Source organism: Pseudophryne corroboree, chromosome 8 (genome assembly GCF_028390025.1).
Source record: "Pseudophryne corroboree isolate aPseCor3 chromosome 8, aPseCor3.hap2, whole genome shotgun sequence".
In the NCBI taxonomy this organism is placed as follows: Eukaryota; Metazoa; Chordata; class Amphibia; order Anura; family Myobatrachidae; genus Pseudophryne; species Pseudophryne corroboree.
Window position 1 is genome coordinate 85,618,809 of NC_086451.1, and position 20,712 is coordinate 85,639,520.

General features: G+C 49.0%; 1 protein-coding gene across 1 annotated transcript; it reads left to right on the top strand.

Annotated features, from left to right (window-relative positions):
• Nucleotides 1-791: 791 nt before the first annotated feature.
• On the top strand, nt 792-19,338 carry LOC134948657 (E3 ubiquitin-protein ligase RNF12-A-like). Its single transcript, XM_063936778.1, has 2 exons — nt 792-1,072; nt 11,338-19,338. The coding sequence occupies exons 1-2, from the start codon at nt 1,006-1,008 to the stop codon at nt 12,009-12,011; spliced, it is 741 nt and encodes a 246-aa protein (XP_063792848.1). The 5' UTR covers nt 792-1,005; the 3' UTR covers nt 12,012-19,338.
• The last annotated feature ends 1,374 nt before the right edge of the window (nt 19,339-20,712 follow it).

Genomic DNA, 20,712 nt, shown 5'->3' on the forward strand with positions numbered 1-20,712 from the left:
GCATTACGAGGTTTTTTCTTCGTTCTGGTGATCGGAGTGTGATTGACAGGAAGTGGGTGTTTCTGGGCAGAAACAGGCCGTTTTATGGGTGTGTGCGAAAAAACACTACCGTTTCTGGGAAAAACGCGGGAGTGGCTGGAGAAACGGAGGAGTGTCTGGACGAACGCTGGGTGTGTTTGTGACGTCAAACCAGGAACGACAAGCACTGAACTGATCGCAGATGCCGAGTAAGTGTGGAGCTACTCAGAAACTGCTAAGAACTGTCTATTCGCAATTTTGAGAATCTTTCGTTCGCAATTTTACTATGCTAAGATTCACTCCCAGTAGGCGGCGGCTTAGCGTGTGCAAAGCTGCTAAAAGCAGCTAGCGAGCGAACAACTCAGAATGAGGGCCTATGTCCTGACTGTCACCCAGACACATTTTGTTAGAATCTGGTAGAAGCGCAGTTCCGCAGCTCCTGCTGAGGATAGTTCTAGCGGCTGTAATCAGTCTCCTGGCCATGGCCACAGGATTGATAAGTGATTTGGAATTGAGAAGAATTTACCATGAGACATACCAGCCCACTGTCACTATTACACCCAAACAGTCCCAATCTGTGACCGAACAGGGGGTTGTGCTTATGGGGTAGTGAGTGGGGTTTTATTGGAAAGTTTGAAGAAATATTGTGTAAGCTAGTCTGCAGCAAAATTCATGATAATACAGATACTCAGTAGCTGGTTTTCTCCATGCCAGTAAGAAATATGGCCGCCTGACTGCTGGTCGGCCATTTGTCTATGGACAGGTATAAGAGCCCAGTGCACAGCAGCATCAGTGGCAGTTGACAGTTGAAGCTCTGGTGGCTGATACTATAGTCTTGCCTTGGAAGAGCGAGCTAGTGTGCTTTGCAGCTAGTGTTATACTTCCAGCGATTATCTTGTTGTTCAGAACACAATAAAATCTGTGCTTTTCCTGAACATTTTTTTTATTTTATTTTTTCTATTTGGTGGATTTATTTAACATCTGGAGATGAGCCGGAGAGAGCTGAGACGGCTCCTGGAGGACCAGCGAACATGGAGCCGTCAAGGAGATCATGGTAAGTGAGATATTTTGGGGCAGTGATTTCAATCTAAGGGGCAGATTTATCAAAGATTTTAGAGAGATGAAGTACCAAGCGATCAGCTTCCAACTGTCATTAAAATGACAGGAGCTGACTGGCTGGTACTTTATCTCTCCCCACATTCCCTTTCTCCAAGCTGTGATAAATCTCCGCTGTGTCCTCTCACCCTGTGTGGCATGCGGGCGGCAGTTGGAGGTAGCTGCACATTAGTTATATGTCCTGCCTTACACTTTGTGGGAGATTCATGAAAGCTCGGAGAGAGATAAAAAGGTCTATGTATTTAAGGCTTGGAGAGAGATAAAGGGAATGGAGATAAACTACCAACCAACCAGCTGTCATTTCTACAACACAGCTTATAACATGTCAGTTAGAAGCTGATTCACTGGTACTTTATCACCATCCACTTTATCTCAGGCTTTATACATAGACCCCAATGTACCAACCAATCAGCTACTAACTGTCATTTTACAGTCAGGGGGGGGGGGGGGGGGGGAGACAAATTCTGACCAGTGATTGGTAAATCAGGTTTTTGTACATGTTGAATTTCAGATGAATTAAAGCTGTAGATCGCTAGTGTATGGTAACAATCAGCAGATTTGCAGACCGTTACTAGTAACATGATGAGCCTTTCCAGATTCAGCAGATCTGTATTTGCTGAAAATGATCTGCAATCACTAAACAATATCTGTAATGTATGGGGGCAGATTGGTGGATTGGGGAATCTTTAACCACTTAACTAATTAATTTTCCCTTTAAAATCATTCATAACATTATTTTTCTTACTTTTTTTTTAGTAATATAGTTTCAAAAATAAGAATTTACTTACCGATAATTCTATTTCTCATAGTCCGTAGTGGATGCTGGGGACTCCGAAAGGACCATGGGGAATAGCGGCTCCGCAGGAGACTGGGCACAAAAGTAAAAAGCTTTAGGACTACCTGGTGTGCACTGGCTCCTCCCCCTATGACCCTCCTCCAAGCCTCAGTTAGGATACTGTGCCCGGACGAGCGTACACAATAAGGAAGGATTTTGAATCCCGGGTAAGACTCATACCAGCCACACCAATCACACCGTACAACTTGTGATCTGAACCCAGTTAACAGCATGATAACAGAAGGAGCCTCTGAAAAGATGGCTCACAACAACAATAACCCGATTTTTGTAACAATAACTATGTACAAGTAATGCAGACAATCCGCACTTGGGATGGGCGCCCAGCATCCACTACGGACTATGAGAAATAGAATTATCGGTAAGTAAATTCTTATTTTCTCTAACGTCCTAGTGGATGCTGGGGACTCCGAAAGGACCATGGGGATTATACCAAAGCTCCCAAACGGGCGGGAGAGTGCGGATGACTCTGCAGCACCGAATGAGAGAACTCCAGGTCCTCCTCAGCCAGGGTATCAAATTTGTAGAATTTAGCAAACGTGTTTGCCCCTGACCAAGTAGCTGCTCGGCAAAGTTGTAACGCCGAGACCCCTCGGGCAGCCGCCCAAGATGAGCCCACTTTCCGTGTGGAATGGGCTTTTACAGATTTTGGCTGTGGCAGGCCTGCCACAGAATGTGCAAGCTGAATTGTACTACAAATCCAACGAGCAATAGTCTGCTTAGAAGCAGGAGCACCCAGCTTGTTGGGTGCATACAGGATAAACAGCGAGTCAGATTTTCTGACTCCAGCCGTCCTGGAAACATATATTTTCAGGGCCCTGACTACGTCCAGCAACTTGGAATCCTCCAAGTCCCTAGTAGCCGCAGGCACCACAATAGGCTGGTTTAAGTGAAATGCTGAAACCACCTTAGGGAGAAATTGAGGACGAGTCCTCAATTCTGCCCTGTCCGTATGAAAAATTAGGTAAGGGCTTTTATAGGATAAAGCCGCCAATTCTGATACACGCCTGGCTGAAGCCAGGGCTAACAGCATTACCACTTTCCATGTGAGATATTTTATGTCCACAGTGGTGAGTGGTTCAAACCAATGTGATTTTAGGAATCCCAGAACTACATTGAGATCCCAAGGTGCCACTGGAGGCACAAAAGGAGGCTGTATATGCAGTACTCCCTTGACAAACGTCTGAACTTCAGGAACTGAAGCTAGTTCTTTTTGGAAGAATATTGACAGGGCCGAAATTTGAACCTTAAAGGACCCTAATTTTAGGCCCATAGACAGTCCTGTTTGCAGGAAATGCAGGAAACGACCCAGTTAAAATTCCTCTGTAGGGGCCTTCCTGGCCTCACACCACGCAACATATTTACGCCAAATACGGTGATAATGTTGCACAGTTACATCCTTCCTGGCTTTGATCAGGGTAGGGATGACTTCATCCGGAATGCCCTTTTCCTTCAGGATCCGGCGTTCAACCGCCATGCCGTCAAACGCAGCCGCGGTAAGTCTTGGAACAGACATGGTCCCTGCTGGAGCAGGTCCTTTCTTAGAGGTAGAGGCCACGGGTCCTCCGTGAGCATCTCTTGAAGTTCCGGGTACCAAGTCCTTCTTGGCCAATCCGGAGCCACGAGTATAGTCTTTACTCCTCTCCTTCTTATGATTCTCAGTACCTTGGGTATGAGAGTTAGAGGAGGGAACACATACACTGACTGGTACACCCACAGTGTTACCAGAGCGTCCACAGCTATTGCCTGAGGGTCCCTTGACCTGGCGCAATATCTGTCCAGTTTTTTGTTGAGGCGGGACGCCATCATGTCCACCTTTGGTTTTTCCCAACGGTTCACAATCATGTGGAAGACTTCTGGGTGAAGTCCCCACTCCCCCGGGTGGAGATCGTGTCTGCTGAGGAAGTCTGCTTCCCAGTTGTCCACTCCCGGAATGAACACTGCTGACAGTGCTATCACATGATTTTCCGCCCAGCGAAGAATCCTTGCAACTTCCATCATTGCCCTCCTGCTTCTTGTGCCGCCCTGTCTGTTTACGTGGGTGACTGCCGTGATGTTGTCCGACTGGATCAACACCGGCTGACCCTGAAGCAGAGGCCTTGCCTGACTTAGAGCATTGTAAATGGCCCTTAGTTCCAGGATATTTATGTGAAGTGACGTTTCCATGCTTGACCACAAGCCCTGGAAATTTCTTCCCTGTGTGACTGCTCCCCAGCCTCTCAGGCTGGCATCCGTGGTCACCAGGACCCAATCCTGAATGCCGAATCTGCGGCCCTCTAGGAGATGAGCACCCTGCAACCACCACAGGAGAGACACCCTTGTCCTTGGAGACAGGGTTATCCGCTGATGCATTTGAAGATGCGATCCGGACCATTTGTCCAGTAGATCCCACTGAAAAGTTATTGCGTGGAATCTGCCGAATGGAATCGCTTCGTAAGAAGCCACCATCTTTCCCAGGACCCTCGTGCATTGATGCACTGACACTTGGCCTGGTCTTAGGAGGTTCCTGACTAGGTCGGATAACTCCCTGGCTTTCTCCTCTGGGAGAAACACCTTTTTCTGTACTGTGTCCAGAATCATCCCTAGGAACAGCAGACGTGTCGTCGGAATCAGCTGAGATTTTGGAATATTTAGAATCCATCCGTGCTGTCGTAGTACTACTTGAGATAGTGCTACTCCGACCTCTAACTGTTCTCTGGACCTTGCCCTTATCAGGAGATCGTCCAAGTAAGGGATAATTAAGACGCCTTTTCTTCGAAGAAGAATCATCATTTCGGCCATTACCTTGGTAAAGACCCGGGTTGCCGTGGACAATCCAAACGGCAGCGTCTGAAACTGATAGTGACAGTTCTGTACCACAAACTTGAGGTACCCTTGGTGAGAAGGGCAAATTGGGACATGGAGGTAAGCATCCTTGATGTCCAGAGACACCATATAGTCCCCTTCTTCCAGGTTCGCTATCACTGCTCTGAGTGACTCCATCTTGAACTTGAACCTTTTTATGTAAGTGTTCAAGGATTTCAGATTTAGAATGGGTCTCACCGAGCCGTCCGGCTTCGGTACCACAAACAGCGTGGAATAATACCCCTTTCCTTGTTGTAGGAGGGGTACCCTGATTATCACCTGCTGGGAATACAGCTTGTGAATGGCTTCCAATACCGCCTCCCTGTCGGGGGGAGACGTTGGTAAAGCAGACTTCAGGAACCGGCGAGGGGGAGACGTCTCGAATTCCAATTTGTACCCCTGAGATACTACCTGCAGGATCCAGGGGTCCACTTGCGAGTGAGCCCACTGCGCGCTGAAAATCTTGAGACGGGCCCCCACCGTGCCTGAGTCCACTTGTAAGGCCCCAGAGTCATGCTGAGGACTTGGCAGAAGCGGGGGAGGGCTTCTGTTCGTGGGAAGAGGCTGTCTGCTGCAGTCTTTTTCCCCTTCCTCTGCCCCGGGGCAGATACGAGTGGCCTTTTGCCCGCTTGCCCTTATGGGGACGAAAGGACTGAGCCTGAAAAGACGGTATCTTTTTCTGCTGCGAGGTGACTTGGGGTAAAAAGGTGGATTTTCCAGCCGTTGCCGTGGCCACCAGGTCCGATAGACCGACCCCAAATAAGTCCTCCCCTTTATACGGCAATACTTCCATATGCCGTTTTGAATCCGCATCCCCTGACCACTGTCGCGTCCATAATCCTCTTCTGGCAGAAATGGACATCGCACTTACTCTTGATGCCAGAGTGCAAATATCCCTCTGTGCATCTCGCATATATAGAAATGCATCCTTTAAATGCTCTATAGTCAATAATATATTGTCCCTGTCCAGGGTATCAATATTTTCAGTCAGGGAATCCGACCAAGCCACCCCAGCACTGCACATCCAGGCTGAGGCGATTGCTGGTCTCAGTATAATACCAGTATGTGTGTATATACTTTTTAGGATATTTTCCAGCTTTCTATCAGCTGGTTCCTTGAGGGCGGCCGTATCAGGAGACGGTAACGCCACTTGTTTTGATAAGCGTGTGAGCGCCTTATCTACCCTAGGGGGGTGTTTCCCAACGTGCCCTAACCTCTGGCGGGAAAGGGTATAATGCCAATAATTTTTTAGAAATTAGCAGTTTTTTATCCGGGGAAACCCACGCTTCATCACACACCTCATTTAATTCATCTGATTCAGGAAAAACTACGGGTAGTTTTTTCACACCCCACATAATACCCTTTTTTGTGGTACTTGTAGTATCAGAAATGTTTAAAACCTCCTTCATTGCCGTGATCATGTAACGTGTGGCCCTACTGGAAAATACGTTTGTTTCCTCACCGTCGACACTGGAGTCAGTGTCCGTGTCTGTGTCTGTATCGACCTGAGGTAACGGGCGCTTTAGAGCCCCTGACGGTGTTTGAGACGCCTGTACAGGTATTAACTGATTTGCCGGCTGTCTCATGTCGTCAACAGTCTTTTGTAGAGTGCTGACACTATCACGTAATTCTTTCCATAAGACCATCCAGTCAGGTGTCGACTCCCTAGGGGGTGACATCACTAACACAGGCAATTGCTCCGCCTCCACACCATTTTCCTCCTCATACATGTCGACACAACGTACCGACACACAGCAAACACACAGGGAATGCTCTGATAGAGGACAGGACCCCACAAGCCCTTTGGGGAGACAGAGGGAGAGTTTGCCAGCACACACCAGAGCGCTATATATATACAGGGATAACCTTATATAAGTGTTTTTCCCTAATATAGCTGCTGTATATAATTATATGCCAATTTAGTGCCCCCCCTCTCTTGTTTTACCCTGTTTCTGTAGTGCAGGACTGCAGGGGAGAGTCAGGGAGCCTTCCTCCAACGGAGCTGTGAGGAAAAAATTGCGCCAGTGTGCTGAGGAGATAGGCTCCGCCCCCTTCTCGGCGGCCTTTCTCCCGCTTTTTAATGGAAAAATAGGCAGGGGATAAATACATCCATATAGCCCTGGAGCTATATGTGATGTATTTTTTTGCCAAAAGGTGTTTTTTATTGCGTCTCAGGGCGCTCCCCCCCAGCGCCCTGCACCCTCAGTGACCGGAGTGTGAAGTGTGCTGAGAGCAATGGCGCACAGCTGCGGTGCTGTGCGCTACCTTATTGAAGACAGGACGTCTTCTGCCGCCGATTTTCCGGACCTCTTCAGTCTTCTGGCTCTGTAAGGGGGACGGCGGCGCGGCTCCGGGACCCATCCATGGCTGGGCCTGTGATCGTCCCTCTGGAGCTAATGTCCAGTAGCCTAAGAAGCCCAATCCACTCTGCACGCAGGTGAGTTCGCTTCTTCTCCCCTTAGTCCCTCGATGCAGTGAGCCTGTTGCCAGCAGGTCTCACTGAAAATAAAAAACCTACTTTAAACTTTTTCACTAAGCAGCTCAGGAGAGCCCCTTAGCCTGCACCCGTCTCGTTCGGGCACAAAAATCTAACTGAGGCTTGGAGGAGGGTCATAGGGGGAGGAGCCAGTGCACACCAGGTAGTCCTAAAGCTTTTTACTTTTGTGCCCAGTCTCCTGCGGAGCCGCTATTCCCCATGGTCCTTTCGGAGTCCCCAGCATCCACTAGGACGTTAGAGAAAGTATATTTTGAAACATGATATTATGCTCATCTCCAGACCCGGATATCTTTGTCACCAACTGGGGGACACAGTGGGGGGTGAGATTGGGGGGGGGGGGGGGGGAGGGATGGGGTCACATATGTGATCTGACCATGCCAGTTAAGTGATTACATGGGGGGAATCATTGAATCTGTGAATTATTTTTTTTTAGTTTTGTGATAGCTGAAGTACTGTACACATTGGGGGTCATTCCGAGTTGTTCGCTCGTTATTTTTTTCTCGCAACGGAGCGATTAGTCGCTAATGCGCATGCGCAATGTCCGCACTGCGACTGCGCCAAGTAAATTTGCTATGCAGTTAGGTATTTTACTCACGGTTTTTTCATCGTTCTGGTGATCGTAATGTGATTGACAGGAAGTGGGTGTTTCTGGGCGGAAACAGGCCGTTTTATGGGAGTGTGCGAAAAAACGCTACCATTTCCGGGAAAAACGCGGGAGTGGCTGGAGAAACGGAGGAGTGTCTGGGCGAACGCTGGGTGTGTTTGTGACGTCAAACCAGGAACTAAACGGACTGAACTGATCGCAGATGCCGAGTAAGTCTGGAGCTACTCAGAAACTGCTAAGAAGTGTCTAATTGCATTTTTGAGAATCGTTCGTTCGCAATTTTTATAAGCTAAGAATCACTCCCAGTAGGCGGTGGCTTAGCGTGTGCAATGCTGCTAAAAGCAGCTTGCGAGCGAACAACTCGGAATGAGGGCCATTATCTCTATGCCCTGCCTCACACTCTCTTATTCTCATATATATATATATATATATATATATATATATACACAAACCATCCGACACTTATAGGTACTGCTCATAATAACGCACTGGTGCTGAGGATCTGGGATCACACATAAAACAAGGCTAATGTAGGATCTATTGAGCTGACATCTCTCTTCAGTTGCTGGACCAATAGGGGGAGGTGACGCAGTCTGATGACAATGCAAAGTGCTCTGAGTGTCAAAATAAACTGGCAATGGGGTGTGAGGGATTAAATAGATCATGGACGGGTGTGAGTGGTGCAGGATTAAACCCTATGGAGGCGCCTAGGCAACTGAAATCTCGGAGCTCCCCTCGCAAATTATCTCAATACATTTTTCATTTTACCAACCAATTTTATCAAGCAACAGTCTATGATCTGGAAACTGTAATGTGAATCTGAGGTCTATGGTTTATGTACTATACAGAGTATGGGAGATATGTGGGTCAGGTTGGAGGGATTACATGCATGAGCTGGATGGAAAGTTTTGGGGTGGAAAGAGGAGTGTGAGCAGATAGTGGGGAGTGTACGGGGTCCATGGTTGGGTGAGATGTCACCAGCAGCCATGAGATGGTGCAGTGTGAGATAGACATGCCCGGATGAATTATGGGTGTGAGGTGATTCTGCTTATGTAGGCCTGAGAGTGCGCTGGCGCAGGGAATAAAGCAGGTCATGAGTGCAGACTAGCGAGGAGGGACGCAGTGATGGGGAAGTAATGCAGAGGGAGAAATAGGAGCTGACAGCTGAGCTCTGGGTCCAGCAGCTGAACAGAGATGGACACAGCCAGCTTGGCCCAAAGTAACATGGTGTCTCAGACAGGGACGTGCGGTGAGCTAAAAGGCTAAGGAGGCACTAGCTAGCACCAGAGCCGGATTTACACACAAAATATGACCCAAAGGGTACATGACACAAAATCACCAAGTCATTGTATGATGTAAGGGGTTTCTTATACTCAGCCCTCAGGACCGCTGACAGGTCACGTGCTGCAGACCCCTAGCTGGGGCACAGGTGGGCTCATCACTCGCTGCATCTGTCACATTACAAAAGTTGCAGCGCATTCATTGCTGACTGACACAGTCTTGGTAGACATAGGAGGTCTGGAAAACATGACCTGTGACGGGTGCTGAGGATCAAGTATAAGAAACACAGACCTGAACCATTAAAGCTCAGTCCTCAGCATGTTTTCATTTAAAGACTAGTTCAGTTTTTTAGATGTTTTTTTTTTTTAAGTGTTTTTCCTTTTCCGCTACCCACTTGGAGAGTTCCTTAAAGGCTATTATTATTATCATTATTATTATTTTTTATTTATAAGCCGCCACAAGTGTTTTGCAGCGCTGTACAAAGGACAGTACAGGGAGACAAAATGTAACATTACAGTAAATAAATAACAAACATAGAGGCCCTCATTCCGAGTTGTTCGCTCGGTAAATTTCATCGCATCGCAGCGATTTTCCGCTTAGTGCGCATGCGCAATGTCCGCACTGCGACTGCGCCAAGTAAATTTGCTATGATGTTAGGATTTTTACTCACGGCTTTTTCTTCGCTCAGGCGATCGTAGTGTGATTGACAGGAAATGGGTGTTTCTGGGCGGAAACAGGCCGTTTTATGGGCGTGTGGGAAAAAACGCTACCGTTTCCGGAAAAAAACGCAGGAGTGGCCGGAGAAACGGAGGAGTGTCTGGGCGAACACTGGGTGTGTTTGTGACGTCAAACCAGGAACGACAAGCACTGAACTGATCGCAGATGCCGAGTAAGTCTGAAGCTACTCAGAAACTGCTACGAGGTGTGTAATCGCAATATTGCGAATACATCGTTCGCAATTTTAAGATGCTAAGATTCACTCCCAGTAGGCGGCGGCTTAGCGTGAGCAACTCTGCTAAAATCGCCTTGCGAGCGAACAACTCGGAATGAGGGCCAAACATAGAGTACAGGCAACAAAGAGCACCACAATTCTCAAAACATAATACAGCTTAGATTCAAGTAGTGAGTGAGTGATCAGCATACTACTAGGAGCTGGTGGCCATAGATAGAGATGAGCCTTTACCAGTAGAAGAAAAAGCCAGTAAAGATGGTCGCTGAGTAGGAGAGGGTTTTGACAACAAGAGGAAAGAGGGCCCTGCTCTGAGGAGCTTACAATCTAGTAGGAAGGGGCGACAGACAGATGACATGAGGTGCAAGCAAGCGGGAGGTAACCCAGACTCTCCCACAGCCCTGACACCCTTATTCCCATCTCTTTATTACCCTCCCACCTATTCTACCCCAAATAATGCACCCTCACATCTAGCCCAATCTCCACTCTGAGCCGCACTCGTTCCTCTGGTGCCATTCATTTATTTTCCCTCCGACCACTCATAGATGTTATAGGAGCTCCTTGGGATACTTATGGCAGTTCTGTCTGAAAATCACAGGGTTCTGGTCAGCGACTGACTGAATGTTACAGTCACTGGTATTACCATACCCTACTCCGCAGCAGACACACACAGCAGTACTCACTCATGCAGCTAAATGCAGCTAATTGTACTGCTGCTGCTCATTAGAAACATCCAGCGCTGCCTCCCTTCTCTGCTCTACTCATCCCTATTTGGAAAATCTACACCTGGAATACATTTATAGCATCCTGTCTGACCACCCCAGCCAGTTTGCATATATTTGGGCACCTCGGGTTTGTCACAACGAGGCCTCCTCCACTATATCCCCTGCTTAGGTCTGATATTTTATCACTTTCTTAATGATTTGTCATGCCAGCACTCCCCCTTCCTTCTCCCTTCCCACCTGTACCACTACCAACACTCTCTTCTAACTACAATAAATTAAACAACTCTTATTCTGACAGCCTCTTACAGTGTAACACTACCAATGATATACCAAAATATTATTATATGTGTATTATTATTGATGTAACTCAAATTATTGATCAACAATTGATTGGTCCATGTTATCAATAGGTAATTATTATGGCTACAATATAAAGGTATATCTTTTCAGATGAGTCATCGCAGACCGTGTTTGAGGAGAGGCTGCGGTCTGAGCGACGCAGAGGTGTGAGAAGATCTCGTCCGAACACCCAGGAACATCCATCGAGCGGAGAAACATCTCCTCGGCTACAGAGACCTCGGAGGGAGCACAGACACCGAAGCCGCTCTCCTCTTCCTACTCCTCCGGTAGCAACAACGGACAGACCAAGCCCAGATCCTCGCCCTGGACCAAGCTCCCAGCAACCAGCTGAGAATGAGCAGAATCTTCCAGCCATGGTGATTGAGATCGACGGGCAGAATCTCCCGGCCACGATGATCGAGATTGATGAGCAGAATCTCCTGGCCATGGTGGAAGAGATTGACGAGCAGAATCTCCTGCCCATGATGATCGAGATTGACGAGCAGAATCTCCTGGCCATGATGATCGAGATTGATGAGCAGAATCTCCTGGCCATGATGGAAGAGATCTACGGATTCCAAATGACCACCATTGCAGAGGATGAAGCAGCACAATCGTGTGCTATCTGTCTGATGGAGTACGAAGAAGGGGAGCCAGTGATCGTCCTGTCCTGCAGCCACAGGTATCATCCAAGCTGCATCTCACAGTGGTTTGACATAAATCTCAGCTGTCCTGTGTGCCGCAGAGAGTGCATCCCGAGGCCGGTCGTGTGCCTGATCCGCTGAGTGCGGCAGGAAGAGGAACATCTAAATCCCTATCTTCTCTCCATTCCGTACCATCTCCTCCACTGTCCAGTTCCATCAGCTGACTACTATATCTCCTGTACTCCTACCACCCTCCTGCGGCCTAGGCTGGACATATCCACAGACTCCATCACCACACTGGGCCTGATTTAGGTCTCGACGCTGTAGCGGAACATGCAGTCAAGTACTGATGTTCGGTACCTTGCACATGTGTCGGACCCATGCATGTGCAGTACAGGTCTATGGCGTTGGTCATACTACGATATTGGATTATCAGTGATTGACGGTCTGATGCTGCTTGAGGACGGGGAACGGGCGGTAACAGCCTCAGTTTCTCTAAATGGATTTGTGTCGCAGCCGTTGTTGGGGAGGGATGCGGTTAAGAGCTCCATCTGAGGTTGGAGATATCCTGGCCCCTTCATAGTAGATGAGGTGGCTGACTTCCGTGACTCCTTGGGTCACTCGGCCTGCTTCCATGTAAGCAGTGCGATAGCTCCGCCGTCCACATATGAATCAGGCCCACTGTGCTCCTACCGGCCAGTGGCCATCTTATGTGTGGCACTGGGGGAATCCTATGCATAGCCCACAACCATCCTGCTTTGGACAGGATAGTCCCACTTTTCGGGAACTGTATGGCTGTCCCACCCACGGGGCACACTGTTCCGGGGTGGTGGGGAATTAGGGGGAGCACTCTCACCCCTGCTCTGCATAGCATAGATGCCATGCGCCCAGAATCCACCAGGGCCTAATTCAGAGATGGATGCAGATCATACAGTAGCTGCGTCTATGAAGGCAGCTGCTGAATAAAAATATATAATGGCCAAGGAGGCGTCTTGTACAAACAGACATCGCATGATGGCTTCTCTGATCTGCTGCTGTTCTAAGCATTGTACCATCTGCATGAGCATCGGTCATCCGAGTAACCCTCAGGCCTCTTCACACCAAAAAAATGGGTCCAACATCAGTGGCAGAACTTGAGAGTGGTGGGCCCATGTGCAAAAATATGCTCTGGGCTCCCCTCCTCCGCCCTACGGGAGATGCAGTGGGTGACAGCGGGGAGAGGCTGTGGGTGACGGATAGAGGTAGAGGGAGACATTGGAAATCAAAGGGTGATGGGGAAGGCAGGGGGTGATGGGGAGAAGCATAGGGTGACAAAGGAATGCAGAGGGAGACAAGGAGAGGTAGATGGTGATGGAGAGGCGGTGGGTTGGTTATAGCAAAAGGCAGAGGGTGACAAGGAGAAATTGACATGGAGAGGGTGACAGGTAGGTAGTGGGTGAGAAGGAGACAGTTGGTAACAGGGAGATAGTAAGAGACAGGGAGAGGGTGACAGGGTGATAGTGAGTGGCAGGGAGAGGGTGACAGGGTGATAGTGAGTGGCAGGGAGAGGGTGACAGGGTGATAGTGAGTGGCAGGGAGAGGGTGACAGGGTGATGGTGAGTGGCAGGGAGAGGGTGACAGGGTGATGGTGAGTGGCAGGGAGAGGGTGACAGGGTGATGGTGAGTGGCAGGGAGAGATTGACAGGGTGATAGGGAGTGTCAGGGAGAGGGTGGCAGGTAGGTAGTGGGTGAGAAGGAGACAGCTGGTAACAGGGAGATAGTAAGAGACAGGGAGAGGGTGACAGGGTGATAGTGACAGGGTGATAGTGAGTGGCAGGTAGAGGGTGACAGGGTGATGGTGAGTGGCAGGGAGAGGGTGACAGGGTTATAGTGAGTGGCAGGGAGAGGGTGACAGGGTGATAGTGAGTGGCAGGGAGAGGGTGACAGGGTGATGGTGAGTGGCAGGGAGAGGGTGACAGGGTGATAGTGAGTGGCAGGGAGAGGGTGACAGGGTGATGGTGAGTGGCAGGGAGAGGGTGACAGGGTGATGGTGAGTGGCAGGGAGAGATTGACAGGGTGATGGTGAGTGGCAGGAAGAGGGTGACAGGGTGATAGGGAGTGTCAGGGAGAGGGTGACAGGGTGATAGGGAGTGTCAGGGAGAGGGAGACAGGGTGATAGGGAGTGTCAGGGAAAGGGTGACAGGGTGATAGTGACAGGGAAAGGGTGGCATGTAGATAATTGGTGACAGGGAGAGAGTGGCATGGAGATAATTGGTGACAGGGAGAGAGTGGCATGGAGATAATTGGTGACAGGGAGAGAGTGACAGTGACAGGGTGATAGTGAGTGGCAGGGAGATGGTAGTATTAAGATAGTGGGTGACAGTGACAGGGTGACAGGGCGATAGTATCAGGGAGAGGGTGACAGTGACAGGGAGAAAGTGGCATGGAGATACTGGGTGACAGGGAGAGTATGACAGGATGAATGTGGGTGACAGGGTGATACTGAGTTGTAGGGAGAGGGTGGCATGGAGATAGTGGGTGCTTGGGGAGGCAATAGAGAAAAGCAATGAAGTGGCTGCACACAACGTCATTCAAAAGTTTACTTGCAGTACTTCTGTGTCCAGGTCCTACAATACTTCTGTGTCCAGGTCCAGGTCAGATCAGCGTTGCTTGGCTGTGAGATGGGCTGGGCTGTCTCTACATGCAGTGGCAGGGCTGGCCTCCATCCACTCATCTTGGCCACGATGCAGGGGCAGATGTAGACTTTACTTTTAGGGGGGGGGGTAATTATTTCTCCTGACCCCTCCCCTTTTCCATGCCAACTCCTCCCCTTTACAATGTCTCTTACGGTGACCTGGGCTAAGTGCCCAGCATCACTCCTTATATGCGGCTCAGGCCTATGGGTCTGCCTACTTGTGGGCACTCAATCTAAATAGGGCCTAGTACGCCTTAACTGGCCACAGGCCTAAGACCTGAGTTTTAGCCATGCGCCTAGTGCCTGCCTACCGTGGGGCAGTTTGGGTGAACTGGGCCTAATGCCCAGAGTCACCTTATACACCTACAGGGGCCACACTTAACTGATAGGGCCTAGTGCCCTCTGACCACAGGCCTAAGCGTGAACTGAGCCACAGGCCTAGTGCGCAATATCTGCGCCCTGAACCAAAGGGCCCGCCTAGTGCGCCACAGGCCTAGTGTCTGATTTGACCCCACGGGCCTAATGCCTGAAATCTGATGGTCTAGTGGTGAAGGGGGTGACTTGCGTGCCTCACTGTGGGCCTACCTACTCTGTTGGAGAAGCGATGCCCGATCCTCAACTTCTGTCTTTGGCCGCCGCCCCTTCTCCATGGTCAGCCGACGCTGGAGGTCTTCTTTCTTGATGGCAGCGCATTCAGGCCACTTCCACAGCCTCAGGAACTGCCAACTCCTCCCCTTTACAGTGTCTTTTCTGGTGACCTGGGCCAAGTGCCCAGCGTCACTCCTTATATGCGGTTCAGCCCTATGGGCCTGCCTACTTGTGGGCACGCAAACTAATGGGGCCTAGTACCCCTTAACTGGCCAAAGGTCTAAAGCCTGACTTTTAGCCATGGGCCTAGTATCTGCCTACCATGGGGCAGTTTGGCTGACCTAGGCCTAATGCCCAGAGTCACCATATACACCTATGGGGGCCACACTTAACCGATAGGGCCTAGTGCCCTCTGACATGCCCACAGGCCTAAGCCTGAACTGGTCCACAGGCCTAGTGCTTGACCTCTGCACCCTGGGCCAAAGGGCCCGCATAGCGCGTCACAGGCCTAGTGTCTGATTTGACCCCAAGGGCCTAATGCCCAAAATCTGGTGGTATAGTGGGGAAGGGGGTGTCTTGCGTGTATCACTGGGAGCCTACCTACACTGTCGGGGAAGCGCTTACCGGTCCTCAACTTCTGTCTTTGGCCGCCGCCCCTTCTCTGCGTTCAGGCGGCGTTGATGATCTTCTTTCTTGATAGCAGCGTATTCAGGCCTCTTCCGCGGCCTCAGGAACTGCTCCCGCAGCATCCTCTTCACTCTCCGGCCACTGCGATCCCTTCTTCTTTCTTCTATGACGTCCGTCTTCTTCGGTCCCAGCAGTGGCAGCCCAGCATCTCCAGAAATGCTGGGCACACCCCCAAAGTGTTGCACCTCCCAAAGCTCCTGTCAATCCTACAGGGGGTTTCATAAAACAAACTGCTATCAGACATCGGTGCTTATAACACTGTCGTCATCTTGATAAAGACGCTGCACAGCGTAGAAATGTATAGAAACAGTGTTTTGATATTGGTCTGACAACCAAAATCCATATTTCTGAACCCACTGCGTATTGATACCCAGGTTACATTTTCCAGTGGATTGTATATAACATCATTATGGTACAGTTGTCTTGTCCAATCGTATGTATTTATCACTTCTAATAAATACTTTTGGATTAGAATACGGTTCTTTCTGGTTCCATATATATATATGTTATTTGAGACATCAGTCTCTATCATTATCCAGCAATAGGGACTACAGAAGTCCAAAGAAACCTTTATGTGCGTCACATCTATTTGTTACAAGTAAGCATACATGTAAAAATCTGCTCAAGTTTGCATCTATCACCACTTTGAGTGTCGACGTACAGGAATAAGAGACTTATAATTGGATTGGACCTTCCACACACTCTTCCCTTCCTTGTATCACCGACTGGTGGAGCTGTGTTTATTTACAGTATTACACTATTGTGTGATTTTCTTGTTTCTATGTGATTACCATCGGACATTACATCGTTTGACTCTATTGTGAAATAACCACATTGAGGATCAACAAAAGTTTGGGACATTTTAAAGCGCAAGTGAGGTTGTACCCTTTTTCTTTTCCATATGTTGTTATAGGTTGGTGACCTATTTTGTACTATCTCGTGCTACTTCATTGTGCAGCGCCATAGGAGGAATTGTTTATTGTATTCTTCAGCTCCTGCCCGGCCTCTGATGTCAGACAGGGGCGGTGCCTATGATGCAACCAGAGCTGATTGGCTACAGCAGAGTATACTAGGGTGCCTGCTGTGGTTTCTCCTCCCTTTTTGCTCACCTCCGTGGCTTCAGCTTCGGGGGTGGCTTTAACTTTTTCAGAGTTTAATGAAGAGCTGAGAGAAGATGAAGCTATTTTCTCGACGGAAGGCATCGGTGTCTGGTCCGCCCGAGACTTCAGGTGAGGCACAGCCAGATTAAGGGAGGGCCCAGGGGATACGTTACCCCGGGCCCCATAGCCTCTCAGGGCCCCCTGTGCTGGACCAATTTGTTTTTCAGAGTGGAGACAACCTTGTCTCCATCTCTGCAGCGGTCAGGACCGCCCCCATGCACAATCAGAACGCCTGCCTGGCTGCTCCTCACAGAGAGATCTGATTGGCAGAACTCTCTGCATTGGATACAGTGCACCCACACAGCTGAGGCCGGGAGGTACTGAGCATGTGCAGTAGCAGCTCAGCTCATATGGACTCCGGCAGTGACACGCCTCTTACTTATTTGGTTAATTTTGTATTTTGTGTGTGTATGCGTGTGTGTGTATTTGTAGGTATGCGGTGTGTGTATGTATGTATGTATGTATGTATGTATGGTGTGTGTGTGTAGGTATATGATGTGTGTATATGTGTGTGTGCGTGCTATGTGTGTTTGTAGGTGTGCTGTGTATGTATGTATGTATGTATGTATGGTGTGTGTGTATGTATGTATGTGTATGTATGTATGTATGTATGTATGTATGCATAATATGTGTGTGTGTTTGTATGTATGCTGTATGAGTAGGTATGCTGTGTGTATGTATATATATATGTATGTATGTATGTATGTATGTATGTATGCTGTGTGTGTTTGGATGCATAGTGTGTGTGTGTGTTATATGTGTGTGTATTCATGATATGTGTGTTTGTAGGTATGCTGTGCATGCATGTATGTATGTATGTATGTATGTATGTTGTGTATATGCAAGTATGCTGTGTGTGTGTGTGTGTGTGTGTGTATGTATGGTGTGTGTGTGTGTGTATGCTGTGTGAATGCATGTATGTATGGTGTGTGTTTGTATATATGTATATGAACACATGCATATTATATATATATATATATATATATATATATATTGGGACTATATCAGTAGGGATTGCAAAGTCTGCTAAGATGCAGAACTTGCAATCCTTGTGTGATCGCATGCTGACAGCTGCCCATCGCAGGGCAAGACCACCCAGCATGCTGACCGCCACCGCCACCCCCTCCCCCCCTTGAGCAAGCAGAATTTGCGATTGCACAGCAATTTCTGCTTGATTGCAAATAATGGGTAGCCTCCTGCCGGCGCAGGCCGCCAACATTTTTGTGATAGCAGCGGCTGTGTGTGACATCATACAGCCATCCCGACCACGCCGCTGCCGCACTCCATTCACGCCGCCGCGCACCCGCAATGCTCCGTTTCCAGCTAGGAATTGTAACGTTGCTGCCCAATGAACGTCCACCCTCCATGCCCACGAATGCCTCTGCCTGATTGTCATGCAGAGATGTTCGCATTTTCTGCTGGAGCGCGCAGGAAATGTGGGTGCATGCGCAGGAGAGGCCCTGCGGATTTGCCCGCTTCCTTTTAGTAATTCTTGCAGTTGGATCGCAAATAGTCGACCATAGTCCTCAGGGCGCCCCCTTGACTTTAGTTCCCCAGACCCCCGTAGCCTTTATCTCGCTCTGAGATGAGGCACCGGGGGAATCAGACGATGATGATAGATCTTCCTCCTCCTCTTCGCTGTCACCTTCTGCTACTAGCGCGGTCAGGGTATAGAAGCGTTCTGCTAAGTATGCTAGACAAGAGGCTGTTAGGTGCGGCTAAGCTCCGGCGGGTTTAGATAGTTTGCGCAGGGCTTAGCAGCGTTTAGGCGCATGCAGGACTTGTTGCGCTGTTTGTTGGTCTTGTACGTCTCCCCCTGTCCTCCCTACTCGGGGATTAGCTACTCGCCACTGTTGGCAGTGGGAGTCTAGAGGGATTTAACAATTTTTTACCTGGACTGACGGACTTAATTCGGCTTAATTATACTTGATTTGGCTAATTGGATTTTAATTATATGTCCCTCAGCAGGTTTTAAGTTTTACCTCTAGCCGAGTTTACTTGTGTGACCCCCCCCCCCCCCCTATTTATTTGTTTTACCTCCTATCCTATTGTATCTATATGTTGCTTCGATTGGCCTGAAGCTCGTTTACATGGAATTTCCATGCTATCTTTTTTTCTTTTTGGCAGATCCTCATTTCATTATGTTTCAACAGAACTGTTTCTATTTTACGTGTCAGTTTGATAATTTTCTCTGGTTCTTTCCATCCCTTATAGGTTTGCTGGGCGATAGGCGCAAGGATGGCATAGCTGCCCGCTTATGTCTTCTGCTCGGCTAGGTTTATGGCTTTAAGTTTACGCCTTTAAAGCTCATTTAAATAAATAGATAACAGTTTCTGCCAAATTCATGTCTCCGTGTCGTTAATTTATATAAGGTTTATGTTGGTTATCACTGATGCATACACAGGGCAATCCTCAGCCGTTAGGAGGGTAATTAGAACCCTTGCTGCCCCCAATGCTGTAGCTGTGTGTATGTTATCAGGGGTAAGAGGGGATGTGTCTGAGGACTGGAAGCCAGTAGCAGCTTACTTATACCCCTTTTCCACTAGCTCCTTAAAACACGGGTAAATGCGCGGGGGCACGCATTTACCCGTGTTTTTCCGTAGTGGAAAAGGGTCCCCCTGCAAATTCCTGGATCAAGTGATCCGGGAATCCTACCCAGGTAGCTAGCCGGGTTGAACACGTGTTTAACCCGGCTAGCTGTCTAGTGTGAACGGGAGCCGTGTCGAGGCGACACGGCTCCCATTCACAGTGTATGGGAGGGCAGCGCTGGGAGATCATGTGATCTCCCAGCGCCGCCCCTGCCGTGTCACTAGCAACGTCACCAACCCGGCAATATGCGGGGAGCACTGTCTGAAAGGGGGCTGTAGCACGGGTCGCAGCCATGTCAGGCGACGCGGCTGCGACCCGTGCTACTAGTGAAAAAGGGGTATTATATAGCATGCCAGAGCTGTACAGCAATGTCCATAGGGGTTATACATGTAACATGGTTACAGACTAGCACATCTCGTTACTAATATACTAGATAATAGAAGGGGAGGAGTGAGCTCTACTACAGCAGCAACAGCTGACTTTCTGCAGGAGGAGAGGACACAAAGGGGGAGAAATCCTGAAGATGCCAGTGGCAAGAGCTGATCAGGGGAAGCAGAGGAGGGGTCATTGGCAGAGACAAGTGGGTGGGAGTGTAAGGTAAACTGAGAAGGGATCTGTAGGGAGAAGAGTGGGTAAGGGCTTTGTAGGTGAGTATGAGGAGCTGCATTTTATCTGTGGGGTATAGGGAGCCCATGTAGTACCTGCCACAGGTGAGCAGCAGAGGCAGAGCGACGAAAGGGAAAATGAGGTGGGCAGCACAGGTAAGGGTAGACTGAGTAGGCGAGATGGTTATTGGGATTACCAGAGAGGAATAGATTACAGTAATCCAGGTGAGAGAGGAGGGGATGGTGAATGAGGGGTTATATTAGCTTCAGCTCCAGGAGAAAGAGGAGGGGATGGTGAATGAGGGGTTATATTAGCTTCAGCTGATACTGGAGATAATATGGAGGTGGAAGCAGCAGGATTGGGTGAGGGACTAAATGTGGGGAGATAAGAGGGAATACAGATTATAGATTGCACCAATGGGCACCCTAAATGGCAGCATGAATGTATTCTAATAGCATGACTAATGGTACAATGGGACTGGTGCCAGTTACTCACTGTGCCTTCCGCTCTCTGCTCAGCTGCTGCTGATCCAGCCTCT